This window comes from Aulonocara sp. 'chitande type north' Nkhata Bay, linkage group LG23 (assembly GCF_057382095.1).
Source record: "Aulonocara sp. 'chitande type north' Nkhata Bay isolate Kocher_YH1m ecotype deep benthic linkage group LG23, A_spYH_male_GT1.1, whole genome shotgun sequence".
NCBI lineage: Eukaryota > Metazoa > Chordata > Actinopteri > Cichliformes > Cichlidae > Aulonocara > Aulonocara sp. 'chitande type north' Nkhata Bay.
In genome coordinates, this window is record NC_141365.1 from 36,237,632 (window position 1) to 36,255,895 (window position 18,264).

An 18,264-nucleotide genomic window follows, 5' to 3' on the forward strand; every position below is an offset into this window, starting at 1 on the left:
GCTTTTAAACATTAAATTAGGTACATTTTAATGTGATCAACCAATGAAATTACCTATAAACAAGGTCAATGAATGCGGCAATATGAATAATAATACTTAAATGTACAGAAATATACAGTTAACAGTTGGTTTAAATAATAATAATGGATTGCATTCATATAGCGCTTTTTGAGACCCTCAAAGTGCTTTACAATTCCACTTTATAATTCCCCTCTGGCCATCACCAGTAGGTGGTAGGTGAAGTGTCTTGCCCAAGGACACAACGAGTGTCCGAGCCGGGGATCGAACCGGCAATCTTCTGATTACAAGGCGAACTGCCAACTCTTGAGCCACAATTGCCCTAAATAACAATAATAATAATTATTATTTGATGTAAAAAAAGTTAAGAATCATTTTATTTTTTCCATAGCATTACATTTGAATTAAACAGTTCAATCTTTCAAATAACGGACAAATATTTGTGAAATTATGATACATTTGTGAATGTATTTTAACAATCTAAATATGCATATGTACAGACAGATACATTTAAAAAACAAGAAAATTATGTTTTATTACATTTACAGTGATTTTACGTTGATTTACATTTGAAATGTAAAATCACAACCTATTTATGTATATTTAATGATATTCTAGAAGAACAGTACAAAACTGTAAAATATACAGTAACATACTTTTATATTACATTTTTTTTACAGTGTAGTCAACCAAATGCTTTTCAGTGCAGCAGTTAGAAACTAGACTTATGTAACTCTTGGCTTCTTGCAAAAGTATTCACATTTGCAAGAAGCCACCATTTAACCTCTTCACATCCACCTGTCATAGGGTTAGAGCTGGGTTTGTTTTAACCAAATGCTAAGCTGTTGAAATTTTAAGATCTTACCTTTCAAATTAAGTGTCATCTACACTTTTGGGCTAAAATTGACCCTCAACCTAGTAGATCCTAGAAATAAACATGCAGTTACTCTGTGAGCTACTAGCTTCTACCATTAACTAGCACATTAATTAACATGTCAAACCATTCAGTGTTATAACCTACTAGCCAGGCAGTCATCAGTCCTTTAACCAACAAGAGCTTTAGCCTTTCACTTAAACCATTGAGTCACCAAGCAAATATTTAAAGAGCTGTGGTACGCAAATAAAAAAAGGAGGGGAAATCCACACTTTTAATAACGGTTCTACTAGATACTAGAGGAAAGTGTATTACAGTTTGGTTTTACATAAGAGTATTAAGCAGATGACTTTCAACACCCACACCACACCCTACCAGCCCCACATGTCAAAGTGAGGCCGTCCAATCCCAACATGCACAAAGGCCACACACAAACACACACACTTTTTTTTTTACTCTAGCTTGGCAAAGACCTAAATTGTTATTATCATGATTATTTTTTCACTTAAATCGTTTCCTGTATAATCACCTTAAAGTAAAATGTCTCCTGTAAAAGCAACCCGGTTTAACGCTTCACCTTAAAGCCTAAAAACTTTAAAGTCCTAACCCCCACAATAAAGAAGTAACTTCTGGTCCTCCAGCTTATTGTCACAATGACCCTGCTGTGTGACTGTCACAGTGACGACATTTGATACAAAGATAAATATACAAATGCACACACCAGAAAACACACAGACACACCCAGCCAATCCCTCACTGAGCTGTGATGTCATCTTCTTATGCAAAAGCTGATGGGTGGTTGGATGGGGGATTAACCCTAGGACTCAGGTCTCTCTCGATTTGTGTATGTGTGCATGTGCGCGCATGCTTCTATGTGTGTGCGTGTGTGCAGGGATAAGTGTTGTTTGACAGGGCTGTCCGAGCCTGTAGACAGCTGGTTGTGAGAGGGATAGGCTACTCTGCACTAGCCTCCACTCATTGACTCTTAACTACTGATAATGTTTCCCACATTTCCTCTCCACCTCGCAGCACATCCATTTCTCCCTACAGTGTTTATCTTCCCTAATCTAGAATTAGTTACATCACCTTAACTAATTCATACCGTGCAACATAATTCACCTCAGTGCTAATGAAAAATACACAATGCAATGCTTGCACTATGTTCTGATTGAGGTTTCTTTATTTAATGAAAATAATAAATAATTAACAATTTTTTAAAAATTTTATAACTTAAAAAAAGTTTTGAACAGTGGCACAGTTTTCATAATGTTTGTACACAACACAACATATTTGAAGTTGAACAATCAATGTTAAATTAACCCAAAGTTGAATTTAACCTCTTAAATCCAGATGTTAAGGGGTTAAGAAAAAATATAGATTTGACTAATGAACTAATTACATTCTTATGTACCGTCCCTTTTTTAGAGAATTAAATGTAGTGCAATAATTTAATATAATCGTAATAAAATCTTTTTTAAACTTTGTCCGTGATCCTTTGATGATGACTTCCTGAAGTCTGGAATCCGTGGCCAATCAGCAGAGAAAAGGTTTCCCGCCGAGGCTTTTACTGTAGCAGTGTTTAGTTGCTGCCTGCACAATAGTCCACCTTTTTTTTATATTTTTCAAAATCTCCTGGGTTACTTTTGTCAGCATGGTCTGGCTCATTGTTCATCTGTTCGCTGAGATGACATCCAGTTAACTTGACTGCAAGTCGCTCAGTGTGTACACACACTGCTCAGTACACTTTTGTTTTGTCAAATCACCAACAAACACCTGTGACCTAGTGTCATAGGAAGCTATGTGTACCCCTGCATCAAATTGTCTCTACTTTATTCAGATTATGAGTCATTTTAGATCTTTTTTCCTTTTGTTTCTTCCCAGCTCTGCTGTATTTTCATCTGTCCAGCAAGCTAGCGTGGCTAGCTAAACATAAATGTTTTGCATCTTGCAATCAATGCAGTGACTTCCACACTTGGTGCATCCTGTGGGGGTTTTTTTGTCTTTCCCGTGGAAATGATCTTGCCAACATCCACCACTTTTGTCTTTTATGGATTTAAGGACCTGTTTCTGTTGACGAGCTCTCCAATGCTTTCTTTTTTTCTCAGCAAGAGCCGAACTGCTGATTTGACAAGTTTCTGCTCCCTTTCAGATATGTTTGTTTTCCAGTCTAAGGATAGAATATTCTCTTTGCCTTAAGAGGTCCTTCAACCTTTGCTTCAGTTCACAGAAACAACTTCCAAATGCAAATGCCACACTTGGAATCATCTCTGGACCTTTAACCTGCTTAACTTGTGAAAAAATACAGAAATAAGCCAGAGTCAACTCCCCAATAATATTTTAGCTCCAGAAAATAGGGCAGTTTGTATATAAATACAGCTGATGCAATATTTTTGTCCGAATCCTTAAATTAAAGCTAAACGTCGGCATTTCAGTTGCATCTGTTTCATTAAATCTGCTCTGATGGTAAACAAATATGCTGACAAAGGTCTCTACACCTGTAAAAAAGAGCTAACTCAGAATTATTACTTAAATAACAGATGGTACAAGTAGTTTATAACATCATATGGTTTTAATTGTTTTTGTACAGTAGTTGAGGTTTATGGACGAAGAGTGAATCCCGATAAATAAAAAACAACTAACACAAATAGAAACAGATGGGTCATCAATGAACTCATTTTAAATGGTATGTTTGGGCTCTTTGTAAAAAGATGCTTTTCAAACACAAAGTGTTTGAAAATGCCAAATGTTACATCACGTACACTCGTACACTCGTACACTGTGTTTTAAGGAAACTAGACAAGTGTAGGACAAAAGAAGATGAACAGGACATGAATACCATCTTAATGTCCTCACAGAATCAACATGGAAATTGGCCCATTTGCTGTTTGCCAGTGTCAAGGATAGCCTCAAGCCATTTTTGAGGAAAAGAAGGGCCAAACTTTACAAAAACTGGACCCAAAATTATTTCAACGTGTCTTATGTTGTGATGAATCCAAGCAAATTTAAAGGTTTCAGTTGAACTTGTCATTATTATGTGTAATCAACATAATAGTGTAAGTGTAAGTGCCTACAGTCATCGATAAAACACACCGGACAAAAAAGCCTGAACAAAAAGCAGCCACTTGCTCCAAAGCAAGCAAGTGATATTGGGGATCTTCTCAATGATAGAATGATGAGCGCAGCAAAGTATTGTCAGATTTTCATCGACCAAACAATACATTTAAAAAACATCTGATTGGCAACAGCTTTAATAAACACACAATGGAACATGATCGGTGATGGATTGGCCTCCCCAGAGCCCCTATCTTAACATTAAGCAGAGTGGCGTCATGACAGAGAACAAACCAAAAACAGCCAACATCCAAAGATAAGCTTTGAATGTTCTTCAAGAGACCTATTCCTGAAGACTACATAAAGAAAGCTAGCTTAAAATAGTTCAGGCTATGTTGAAGAATAAAGGCGCTCATACCAAATATTTGACATTTTCAACTTGTTGTTTTATGCATACTCTGTTTTTGCCTTATTCTGTATTTTCATTTATGTTTGCTAATATTTCAGTAAATCACTCTACTTATTTTTCCATTTTCCTGCCAAAAGATAAATTTTATAGGTTGTTCAAAACAACCTAGTTCATAGGTACAGTTTTGATGCCACTGAATATTTACAGTTTTGTTGTGATGCTAGCTGAAGCGATGAAGCTAACATTAGCTTGCCATTGTATCACCACAGTTATGATGAAGAAATAAAGTTCCCATATTAAATGTGGACATGTAGACAATGTTGTAATACTATGTTTGTATGAATACAATCTTCCACTAATAACCAGTACTCGAGTTAGAAACAGTAACTGCTAGCTTGTTGCGTAGCTAAACTGCATTAACACCAGCAACATATGTAAGTATCCTTACATGCCTACACAAATGGGCTAAACTAAGTTAAACTAAACTATTGGTTAAACTAAGCTTTACAAAACTCCTGTAATTTGTAGCATGATCAAGTAAGCAGTATTGGATTTGTTGTGTGTGTTAATAATTAGAAAATTATTGAATATTTCTATCCTTATTAATGAGTGGTGTAGTGTTTGTCCCGTTGACAGCTTGTATTTGTGTTCAACGGTAATAGTTAAGTCATCCTATTTTTGCTTTTATTGTACTATGTATCCTATACAGTAACTGTCTACTGGGGCTCCAGTTCTTATATTGCTGTGTTACCTAATCTCTATTTTTTCCCCTAATATCACAAAATATTCCATCATTTGGGATTAAGTATATTACTTTTATCTCTGCCACAACTTATTTCACTAATCCATCCATTCTTAATACTTTGCTACTAGCAATAGAAGCACACTGCTGTTAATATTATTACTACAGAGTTATTAAAATAGCACATACCCCTGCTTGTGTGTATATCCTCTGTGTTAGCACTTTGTCCAACAAGATGATACTGATTGAGTCTGGAGCCATCCTCTGCCACCACCACAGATTCTTTAGCTCCCTCAGTCCAAGTGTAGACGACTTCTGACACAGGATAGGCATCTGAGAGACAGACAGGAAAGATTATTCTGATTTAAGTGTTTTGCTCTTAATATGATGACATTCAAAGTGGAAGTGAAACCCTGTTTGTTTACAGCAGAGTAGATTATTAACATATTAGAGTGAGTTACAACCCTGTCATCACTCATTATGTGTAGCTCCCCGTGTGTGGAGCTGATGCAGAGCCTCTCTAGCACTTTTTGATTAGACTGCAGGCTTGAGGCCAAGAGCAGAATTTGTCTAGTATGTCTGTAAAATGTGTGTGTGTGCGTGTGTGCTGGAGGGGGGGATTTTTTAGTCTACTTTTGTTTAAACCACATTTCTGGGTCAGGGGTGAGCTTCCCTGTCAGCAGCCGGACCCAGACGGAGTCAGATTAACCAAAATGTGTTGCATCACACTTGTGATGAAAACAGAGAGAAAACCGTGTAACATCTCTGGCTATTACACTGATTCATGTTGAATACTGCAGCATAGCTGAACATTGATCTATCATGGCCCTCTTTTAACACCCCCCCCCCCCCCCCCCAAAAAAAAAAAAAACCCCACAAAACAAAAAAAACTAACAACAACTTTGAGGAGGAAAAAATGGTGAAAGGAAAAGAGAGAAAACAAAAACTTAATCATGGTCATGTCAAGATTTGGAAAAGATTGGCGAATACTATGGAAAGCATTTGAGAAGCAGAAAGTTTAAGGTGGGAGACAGGGAGAGGAATTATCTGCAGAGAGGAAAAATAATGAGGGAGGAGGGCCCAATTACACTAGACACCTTCATTTTGCATTTATTCTTTACTTTTGATGCTTTCCAAAGGCTGCATATTTCATACTGGGGACAGAAAACAGTGATTAGTTCTTTGGCAGTGATAAACAACTTTAGAGGCGTGCACGGTGAAATTGGTGCAGCCAAGTGTTGTTCCCTCATCAAGAGATTTCTGGAGGCATGAAAAAGACAATTATGCACATTAAATCTATTAATACAACACAAGAAGAGCTGAAATTCCATTAAAACAACTTATTATGCTGACTATCACAAACACAACTGAAAGCCTGGGTTGTTCTTGCGTAACAGTAGGCCGGCAGATCACATCTTGACCTGAGTATTTCCATTCTAGGTGTTCACTTGGCAGATGGGTAGTGCTCCAGACTGTATGTAGTGTTTAAAATTGGGCATGGTCAGGCCAAAGGCCGAGACCTTTAATTGGAGGGTAGTTAGATTGCGATAAGGGATTACTGGTGAATTTCATTAGGCAGAGGAAAAGCTAAACACTTTGGCAGGAAACACAGTGCACCTCTGCCAACTTCTAAACACTTTACGCTTAACGCTTTGCTGCTCTTTCCTTATGGGTGAAGCAAAAGCAGCTACAGCTCAGTCGGAGTCATAAATTACTGCAGTTCCACACACTCTAAGTGCAGCTGTCTGAATTATTAAAGAAAGTAAAAGCAGACAATTTCAAAAGGCAAAGTGTGTTTTCCCTTAGAAGTTACTGACAAATCAATATTCAGTAGGGCATACACGTCAAATAAAAGCAATACTTGCCGCATACTGTAGTAACTGAGCATTTAAAGGTTGAGGAGCATGTTAATTCCATCAGTTATGTTACTTAAGTTTATTTCTGGTGAAAACTAGTTGAAAATTCTCTGTAGCTGGATGCACAGGCTAGGCAGATATTAGCAGCTCAGGCGTGGTGAGTTATCATACATGTAGGCTTTCTGTCTCATAAAGAGCTCCTTTATGGTTGTTTTAAAAAGATACTTGAATTGTTATGGAGTTAGCTAGCTAGATGTTTAACCTATTGGTTCTCACTGTCAGCTAGCCCATTTGTGCTGTCGTTGACTGTTTCAGCTATCACCTGCAGTACATATAAGGTATATAAGCAATACTATGCAAGAGCCTTGAGCAACCCGTTGTTCTGCATATTTAGCTAAGGAAATGGGAAATAGGTGCAGCAATTTCTTGAAATGTACAGTATACAGCTTATAAGGTCTAAACAAGTTTGAAAGTCCACAGCTGACATCACCACCTTTATTCTTCAATATAGCCTAAAGTTCCTTAGACAAGATTTCTTGTAATTTCTTCAGGTAGTCTTCAGAAATAGTTCTCCAGGCTTCTCTGCTGCCTTTTCTTCTGTTCTCTGTCATGACGATTTCTGGGGAGGCCAATCCATCCTGATAGTGTTGTATTGTGTGTTCATCTATCCAATTATGCTGTTACTGCATTGACAGTGTGTTTGTGATCATTGTCATGCTGAAAACTGAAGCTGCTGCCAAACAGAAGCTTTCCAGGTGGTATAGCATGGTGGATCAAAATCTGATGGAACTGTTCTGTTCGCAATTGCATCAATTTTGGAAACATCCCCAACACCACTGCCTGAAATACAGCTCCAAACCATGAAAGAGACTCCACCATGTTTTACAGATGATTGTAGACATGCACTGAGGTTAACTCTATCCTGTCAGAGTATAGCATCAAGTCAGTTAAACTTATGGGGATAAAGATCTGGTCAGTTAAGAGGGAGAGGGGGGGTGTTAATCAGTTTAAATTGCTTTGGTGTTAATGAAATGAACCACTGGTGCACCAAAGCGGCAACAATGACACAACCCCCAAACAGGAATGATTTTACAGCTCGAGGCTACTGGCATTTTTTCCCTCCTCCTTCTTTCTGACTGTTCACTAGTTTTTGATTTGACTAGGGTCGCTTTCTCTATTGGTAGCATGAGATGATACCTGGACCCTACAGAGGTTGCACAGGTAGACAGGAAAGAACAATCCTAGTCATGAACGACCTTCACCATCAAACGACCACCCAATTACCTACTTTTTCTAAACATGAACGTTCCTCTCTGGCATTGTAGCCACCAAGCTGAGTAGGCACATGAGCCAACACATAAGCACAAGTCAGAAAGGCATTAGAAATACAAACAGAGGGCAAAAAGCACCAGCTCCTTGTTGATAGAGCAGTACAACTGGCCTCTAATATGAGGCAGACCAACTTGAGCATCAACTTGAATCTCATCTCTCCAGAATATTTTCATCTCGTTTATTTGCTGATGAAAGGGTCAGTACTTTTCATCATAGGTTTTTTTTCTCGTGCATTAGTTTTTAGTTAGTTATTGCCTTGTTTTGGTCTGAAAAAAGGTCCTTGATGAAAACTATACCGGAAATTATTGGTTAATAAGATTATCACTGCTCGTGTAAATCATCTCTCTTTGTATTTGTTGCAACAATAAAAAAAGACTTTGATTTGCCATTAGGACCTGGCTGATCCTATTTCCATGTCTAACATAATTGATTGAATAATGAATTAAGTCGCCAATGTGTAAATGCAGTTTGGCAGCACACCCATGGATCCTGAGATCTGCATGCTTTACTTTACTTTGAGTGCTCTGATTTACATTGCTGAAATGTGGAACAAGGCTGATATTTAGCCTAGTCGATTTTTCCAATTTGATGCCTCCCCTTATTTGGTGTGAGATTTATTTGCACCATATGGGCTTATGTGAGACCTGGCACCAACAAAAAGGAAGGAATTGTTTTACTGCCTATATCTAGACAAGTATAGCAACATGTAGTCAGAAACTGTCGTGACTACAAAATATTGCTTGCGAAGTGTAATTATAGGTGTTTGAGTAAATGACAAGTAACATCATATGAATGGTGGTGGCAGTCTAGAGGTCAGGGTCAAACTTTGGCTCAACAGGCTGTCATTACAGAGTAGGCGAAGTTGAGCTCTGATTGGTGGGATTACAGAAATAATTCAGAGATTCATATCTTAGAATATATAAAGGCTCAAAGAAGGAGAACAATCATAAAATGATTCACTGCCATTCAGTGGGATCATTGTGGGTTGAAGGGAAGGCAGGCTAAGTCGTTAGACCACGCTTGATTGTTTTTCCCACCGCTCTGGGGCTCAGGTTTTGTGCACCTCACATCATCATCTGCATTTTTATGCCCCGTTTCATGGAACGAGGAATTTCTAAACACCCGCCTATCCATAAACACCAGCTTTGCAAAGTTCCAAATGACTGGCCTTTTTTTCTATCACAGAGCCGTCAATTATGGTAATCACACAGCAATTTTGCAGAAAGTAGTTTTCTTTGGCAATTGTTCTTCTGTCTCTGTTGCCCTTGGTGCAGATGCTATATGACTGTCAGAACTGTCTTGTTTTTTTAGTCAGTTCATCATGTATCTTTTTATAGCTCTATTGTCTTTAATGGTCTCCAGTATATAATTCTGCAGACTTGTTTAAACTGTTTTGAAGTCATATAGTGCTGGTGAACTTAACTGAATTGAGAAGTACTACATAAAAAAATAGACTATAAGCCCACTGATTACTGATTAGTATTACTCCTCTTAGTGTATATCCTTAGTGTATACTTGAGAACTGTAGAGCTTAAGGCCGTACAGAAGCTAAATTAGTAGGTCAGAGTAAGGGATTAGTTACCCTTTACCCAGGACGACTTAGTGTACAGTAAACCTCCATGCTTTAATAGCATGACAAATCATTACAATGTTATAAAGGGAGAGGATATAGAGGCCTATCGAAAATAGGTTTAAGACTTTCATGACTATGACCCAGGACTGTGCTTGTCATGCATTAATCCAATTGGAAAATAGTGATTGAAGTTGTTGCTATTTGCTTTACAAAGCAAAATACTTACAGGTTTTATCAGGTAAAAATGACTCAGTTGAAATCTAGACTTTTTACGACAAGCAAATGTAAAGCTTTAGGTTACTGAGATATCTAATATCCACCTACTGCACTCTGTTACAGATAAAACCAGATAGCAAGATGACAAGATCAAGTGAAAGCTAGTTTGCGAGCTGGTGATGGCTTTAACTAAAGCTTCTGGTAGCTGCAACTGAAAACAAACCGAGAGAACATTGGTTCGTTGATGATTAGCTCATTAAAATGAATGTGATGGTAAAAACAGGAAACATCAGAAACTTTCTTTTTTTAGATCTAGCAATGCATTGTGTAGTTATAATGACATGGAACGATGAAAGAGCACCTTTGCCTGTTGTTATTGCACACTGACACCGTTTACCTGTGGGGTAGTCCAGGGGGAGAGGTTAGATTTTGCCATGGGAAAGCCCAGCAGCTTCCATAATTGGATTGCAATCCGTTGTGCTTCTTTTACGTGGTGAATGTGGGCGGGCTGCATCTCACTGAAAATCCAGGAGTCTCATCCCTTTAGTACAACAGGCTCCTTAGGTGTGGCATTTGGCCAGCTCTGTCTTTAAATACCCACAGGGCCACTCAAGCTTCTATATGCGTCCTTGCTGGGAGGGCACACAGACAAGGCGTCAAGTTAAGAGGGCATTGGGGACAACCCTTCCAGTCATTAACCTAATTAAGCGTAGGAGGACTTCGGTAATCTCTTCCCTTCTGAAGTTTTTAATAGTCGATACAGAGCCATAAATATAGACTCAGAAAGCTAAAACATAAAGTTTAGGTACATCTTTAGTAGGTCTTCAGCTATGTAACTGATATGCTTGAGTCTTTTCACTGACTTTGAGTTTTCTTGATTTGATGTTCTAACAAACTGCTAAACAGCTGTAGTATAGCATTTAGCTTATTATAGCTAAATAATAATTACATATAGGCAGTGTTGGGTAAGTTACTTTAAAATAGTAACTTAGTTACATTACTAGTTACTTCTCTCAAAAGTAACTCAGTTACTTCAAGTTACTCGTTACTTTCAAAGTAACTAGTTACTAGGGAAAGTAACTTTGGTTTTACTCAGAATTCTCTTGTTAATGTGTTTCTTCCATAACTTTGCCAGTCTTCTAGCTTGCTTACTTGCCACAAGTGCACTGTGCCACCTACCAATAGAAAGGATATGATAACGTGCATATTTCCACGAGAGAAATCCCACGCCTGGACCGTCATTGACTGCTGCCATGATTCTAGCCTACGTCACAGAGTCATGTGCGCCTTTTACATCCAACACAAAAACTGCAGTCGTGGTGCTTTCGATTGTACTCAGAACTCAGAAATTCTGCCTTCTGAATAGGAAGATGTAGGTAACACCAGACTGCAGATGAGCTGCATACAGGGCTGGACTGGGAAAGAAAATTGGCCCGGGCATTTTGACTAGAAACTGGCCCACCATTATAGGAAAAATCATAAAGCCTTTGAATGAAAACAAACACTGTTGTGACAGTGATGTACACTGTTCTGATGGTATATATGTATCAATCTATCAATCGTTTGTTGTAAGATTCAGATAATTATTTTTTAAAAGCTAGATATTTTAAATGAGAATAAGAAAGAAAAGTATTTCTTTGTGCCCCCCCATTCCCTGTTAATGCCCTACATGCCCCCTTGGCCACACTTTGCTAGATCCGCACCTGCACAGTTACCAGCTGTCAGCTACCTAAAAAAGGATCCTGGGCGATCGTGGCTCAAGAGTTAGGAGTTCGCCTTGTAATCGGAAGGTTGCCGGTTCGAGCCCCGGCTCGGACAGTCTCGGTCGTTGTGTCCTTGGGCAAGACACTTCACCCGTTGCCTACTGGTGGTGGTCAGAGGGCCCGGTGGCGCCAGTGTCCGGCAGCCTCGCCTCTGTCAGTGCGCCCCAGGGTGGCTGTGGCTACAATGTAGCTTGCCATCACCAGTGTGTGAATGTGTGTGTGAATGGGTGGATGACTGGATATGTAAAGCGCTTCGGGGTCCTTAGGGACTAGTAAAAGCGCTATATAAATACAGACCATTTACCATTTAATTGTCTCTCAGAAACAGTTCATAACTTCCCTTCAACTCATTCATGTCATCTAAAAGGTAAACCTGTTTCTCCATCACCTGTTCAGCTCTGATGATCCAGTAAGGACATCTCCTGGTTTCATCTTCATGTTTCCCTCTCACCAGATAACCAAACCATATCATGACCAGCAGCTTTTTTGCAGCTGTGGCTCCAGCAAACATCAGCTGATACTAGAAATTAATATTAAATAAATTCTAACAACAGCTGATCAAGCTTAAAAATTCTGCTGTTGTTTAGCGCGACATCCGCTGGTTTCCTCTTTCGGCGCAAAGTGGGCGATAAACAAACAAGAGAGCCGATCAGCTGATCATTGATCAGTTTCATGATTGAAGTAGAAACGGGAGAGGGAGGGGGGAGAATGAAAGAAGAAGAGGCAGCTGTGCAGCAAAGACACAGAATAACTCCAGCTTTGTGCCTTTTTCATTGTAGCTGAATTACGGGACAAACTGTTCCTTTTCACCTCAATAAGAAACGCGTAATATTTTCTCTGAATACCAGACGGGACGGTTGGCAACTCTAATAACTTATGAACAAAATAAGGTTCAACATCATTAACTTCATAGCACCACCCAGCTGTATACAAACTCCGTCATGCTAGCTAGCACGCAGTACGGAAAAAGTCAGAATAACGAAAATAAACTCCACCTAAACTTGGTTCATATCTGACCCAGAGAGACTGCAGGTCATAACTTCTTACCTGAAGTTCAGTTCACACTTGGACCGGCGGCCGCCTCGGGTCTCTTTTCCTTCTGCGTCCCTTTTCCTTCATCCACCTGCTGCCTCCACCACTTGCTAATGTTACTGAATCTGTGGAAACTCCGCGATGCCACCACACGAAGTAACGAGTAACGACCCTATCTAAATCCCAGTAACGAGTAACGCGTTCCTGATTTTGGCATAATAACTAGTTACCGTGCTCGTTACCACAATAATAACGTAGTTACTGTAACGCGTTACTTAATAACGCGTTAGTCCCAACACTGCATATAGGGTGCAGTGCAAATGTATGTCTAGAGCCATCCCTCATTTCTTTACACACACACACACACATATATATATATTAGGGGTGCAACGATACACAAAATTCACGGTTCGGTTCAGTTTGATACTTTGGTGTCACGGTTCGATATTTTTTCGATACAAAAATAAATGTTCATGCCTTTTTAATTTGTCATTTATTAAAATTATAAATATATATTTCAACTCAAAAGTACAGTTTTTAAATTTAATGTTGCTGAAACAACAAAGTAATTTTGTAATTTCATCTTTGGAAAAGAGAGTTTATTACAGAGAAATGGCTCTTTCCAAACTAAAAGCTATACTATCCGCTTCTTCTGGGCTGTATTCTCAGCAGCACATTAAACATATCAGGTCCCCATAAGGAGAATCATGTGCTAACGGCTGTCTAAATGACTCGGGTAAAGTTTGTAGCATGCGTGTTTGTTGTTTTTGTCTGCTTCCACTTGTCTTTGCACTAGGATGCTGTCGGAGTAAATGTGCAGTCATATTCGTTGTGTTCCCACTAGTGCTGTCAGCGTTAATCTCGTTGAAATGACCTTAACGCCACAACACGGCAAATCTCCGTTAACGAGCTACCGCGGATCGCCCCGTGCGTGGGGCTGGACGGTCAACACGTTAACGAGCAAACTGCGCTAACACACTAGTTCCCACCCATGTAATTGAGCATTGCGTGGCACATCCAACATACTGTTTTACTTTTGTCCATGACGCGCTTACCTTCAGGGTCATACGTCACATGAAAACAAAAATAGCTCCAAACGCCAGATCTGAATGAGGGTGGGGGAGGTTCAATTTGCCATGTTGCAAGGAGAGCTTAACTTCTGGTCGTGTCCAAATTCATGGGCTGCATCCTCCTGAGGACCCGGCCCACGTACCGCAAAGGCCGGGTCCTCAGGGTAGGCCGGAAGTAAACAGCTGGGGAAAATGGACGGTCTAGCCTTCTGATTAGCGTCACCTTCTGATTAGCGTCACCGCTGTCTTGGTGGAGTTTAATAAACTGCTCCTTGCTATCTAAAATATAACAGGACACTGGCGTAAATTCTCAACTGTCTCATACTTCTGTTTAATCAGTTTTCTGTTTGACAATTATTCAGCTGTGTGAAAACCACCCGAGGGATTAATAAAGTTTTATTTTATCTAATCTAATCTAATAACTTTAATCTCAGCCAAACCGATTCACTCACGAACAAACAAAACACCGAAAAAGCCAAACAATAACATTTTTAGGTTGTCTAAGTGGTTTATATATTACGTTTAACCTGAGTAGCGAAAGTCTGCGGTGATCTGTAAATGATGTGCCGGGAGTTGTGCCGTTCTCGGTGGCTTCAGTAACCCTCGAGCTCCCGACTAGCTATTGAGCTGGTGGGTAGCAGACGTCTCCGAAAACGTCGAAGCACTTTTGCAAATATGCGATATCTCGATAAACCGAGCACATATTTCATGTTTACACAGGTACTTTCTCACCTGAAAATATGTTAAAAGTTTATTTTGTGACCCAGAAAGATTAGTAAGAGTAATTTTACAACTTCTTAGTGGCCACCATTGTTGGAAACTGGAGTTTGGCTGGGCCGCGCTATGAATTCTGGGATATGGTAGGCCACAAAGGACACACCTGACCCATCCTTCAAATTCGGGGAAAAGGAGGAAGCATTTGTCGGCTGCATTCGAAGGAGTCTACGGCTGTTTCCCAATTCAGGGTCTGCACGCTTGAAGTACGCGCACTACGCGTACTACATACGGTGCGTACGAGAAGTGCGGAAGTGAGAGGCTTGTGAAAGGGAACGGTCTAGCCTTCGTCGCGCTGTTCAGGTTGCCTAGCAACCATGATACTAACTGCGAGAAACGTGACATACATGAAGGAGAAAGGAGATGTGACATAAATGAAGAAGAAAAATGTTTTGTTGGTCATTCATTTTTGTCATGACATCACTTTGATTAGTTGAGTATCTGAGGCTGAGACCACAGGACTGTAAAACATGATTGTTGGGCTTCATTTCTGTACTGAACAGTCATTTAAGATTAGTTAGTAAATAACAATTAGCTGATGTTATTCATGAGACTAAAATCATCTCACTGTGGTAATGTAAATATAATATGGCCAATATTATAGTATTGTCAGATTATTATTTTATATATATTTTATATATATATATATATGTAGAGAGAGAGAGAGGGGGGGGCTTTAAAACAAAGTTAAGGCTGAAAGTACAAGCATCACTAATGTCACACAACTTTGCCGACATGTGGCCAACAGCAATGTTTTGCAATGTCTTCACTATTAAACATTCGCACATAAATAAGTGACATCATATTCAGTAATTACTTTTGACAGTTCATTCTTCGGCCGCTCCCTTCTGCCGTATTTTTTTGCTGTATTAATTATCCACACCCACCGCCGCGCTATGAATTGTGGGATATAAGGGACCACGAAGCGTGCACTGGATCACGCTTGATATTTGGGGGAATCGACGGCGCATTTGGAGTATGCATTTGAAGTACACTTCGAATTGAGACAGCCGTCGTCACGTGGCGGTGACGTAACCGCACTTAAAATGCGGACTTCAAGCGTGCAGACCCTGAATTGGGACACAGCCTACGAATTTGGACAGCCTTCGGCGCTGTGATGTAATCGGTCTACAAATGCGGCCTCAGGAGGATGCAGCCCATGAATTTGGTCTGTCTCGCTAGCTTGCCCTGCGCTCAGTGAATCTGCATTCGACTACTCTGCCAAGGCTGCACTGTCGAGCGCAGATCCACTGAGCGCTCAGCACAGACAGCATCGTCAGAAGAAAAGTTGATAAAATAAATTAAAAATTTTGTATTGTTCGATACATATGCGTACCGAACTGAAAGCACTGTATCGAACGGTTCAATATTGACACGAATATATAGATATATATCAAAGTCAATATTTGGAGAGACCATTATTATTTTTAAACATATCCTGAGCTTTCTTAAGAACGTCTTCTTCTAATGTCTTTGAGGACATCCTTAAGAATAGCTCTCCAGGCTTCTTGAGGGACATTCAAAGCTCATCTTAAGATGTTAGTTGCCTTATGTTACATTTTCTGTCAATTGATCCTGCAATGCTTCCACAATGCTCAGGTGCGGACTCTGAGGAGGCCAATCAATGACTGCTAGTGTTCCACTGAGTGATTTTCTATCTCGGTACGCTTTTACTGCCTCACTGCAGCCCCAAACTATGACAGAGGCACCAGTATGTTTTACAGATGGCTGTAGACACTGACTATTGTAGCTTAATCCTGAACACCTCTGTACATACGGACAACAACTTGAAGCAAACATATTAAATTAGGGATTCGTGACTCTACAAAACTGTTTGTATGCTGCTGACTTTTCCTTCCAGTTTTTCTTGTTCCTCCATTTGTCCAGTTTCCTCAAATGTGTTAAGGACACATTGCACACCATGCTGAGATATACCACATTTTTGCTTTATAGTCTTTTAGGAATCACCTTATTGAATCAAAAATGGTCTTTTATACATCAAACTGTGTTACCTTTTGCATTTTCTATTGATTAAACTAAAGAAATGGAAACAAATTATTTATTAGGGCGCCTCTGTCAGTGTGCCCCAGGGCAGCTGTGGCTACAATGTAGCTTGTGTGTGTAGTGTGTGTGAATGGGTGAATGACTGAATGTAGTGTAAAGCGCTTTGGGGTCCTTAGGGGGACTAAGTAAAGCGCTATACAAATACAGGCCATTTACCATTCTCAAGAAAGTATAAAAAAGTCAAGATACAACTGGTTCTTTGCTAAGATGTCTAGTATGCCAAAACTTACTTTCCATGTACTGTGGAAGTTCAGCATTTAGCTCTACATTGCACCTAAAGATAATACTTAATACATCTAAAAGTTTTGCATTTAGTTTATTTTTGCAGACAAAAAACTTTGCAGACAAAAGTGACAAGTATGGTATAATGGAAAATGCCAAAGTCTTGTGCTCAATAAAAGTCTTACAGTCTTGCTTTAAGAAAAGAAAATCGTGGATTGCAAACTCAGCAATCTTGATAATCTCGATAATGAGTGAATTAATTATCCCCAAAATAAACAGAGCCTCTTTTTGTTTTTTTAAATTGAGATTAAACTTTAGCATAAAACGCTGCATTGGACTGGAAAATCTCCACTGTGTATCATAGTAGCTGGGATTAGCAGACAGGAAAATAAATATAGGGATCGACATTCACAGGAGGGCTTTTTTGTTTTTGTTTTTTTACTCACAGCTGCCAAATTTGAGAGGGCAGGCGTGGGCATCCATGGGAAAATCCTCCAGCTGCATGGGGCATTCTGCTGATATGGTCAATCTAAGACAAAACATATATAACACAGTAAGTCACTTATAGTGTAACATGGGGTGCATCACATCTTTTACTCAGCTATCTATCATAAAGGGAGAGATACAGAATAGAAGGGACCTGAAAACACACATTGTTTGAGATATTTATTGTTTTTTAATCAGTGCTATCAGTAGGTGAAATTGCCAGGAAATTAATCACATAACAGTAAAATGGTGGTGTACTCTCATCACTTGCAAATCCAGCAACTCTCCCTTAGCACACAAGTGACAATACTGCCACCTGGTGGTCAGAGGGCTTGGTTGTTCCCCCACCAAAAGAAAAAAAAAACTGAGGTTGCTTCAGTTTTGTTTTCTTCTGAACTGACCTTAAGGCAAACACATTTTTATTATAAACAAATGAGAGCATTAGCATGATTTGATGATGTTCATCAGTCACCTTCCACTCATTTTAAATCCTCAATTAACATAACGACAGTTTTTTTTTAATGTTTTATTTGTTATTGGGTATTCACAGTCATCCGAGACATGGCGTTATCACTTCAACCGCTGTGACGACACCTCTCTGTGCCCTGAAAGAGCAGCCAGATTAATTAAATCAGGCATAAAAACCAACAACACACAAAACATAATTATTTTTTTAGCTATCTGTCCCAGATTAAATCAAATCCCTCTGGGTAGTTCCACTCTTTGCGTGATGACAAATAATAACAGCACAGCGGTGATGTGACTACAATGAGGTTAATGAG

At 39.4% G+C, this 18,264-nt stretch overlaps 2 protein-coding genes across 4 annotated transcripts in view; one reads left to right on the top strand and one right to left on the bottom strand.

Annotated features, from left to right (window-relative positions):
• LOC147302346 (gamma-aminobutyric acid receptor subunit alpha-5-like) overlaps window positions 1-18,264 on the bottom strand; it is a 46,091-nt gene that overhangs the window by 15,356 nt on the left and 12,471 nt on the right. For both annotated transcript variants that reach the window (XM_086283492.1, XM_086283493.1), the window contains exons 6-7: window positions 17,443-17,525; window positions 5,284-5,427 (exon numbers count right to left, since the gene is read on the bottom strand). In XM_086283492.1, the coding sequence (XP_086139618.1) occupies window positions 5,284-5,427; window positions 17,443-17,525 (227 nt within the window). The remainder of the gene's footprint in view (window positions 1-5,283; window positions 5,428-17,442; window positions 17,526-18,264) is intronic.
• Window positions 1-18,264, top strand: part of LOC147302347 (gamma-aminobutyric acid receptor subunit beta-3-like) — an 87,649-nt gene that overhangs the window by 3,310 nt on the left and 66,075 nt on the right. The gene's annotated exons all lie outside the window — the stretch shown is intronic.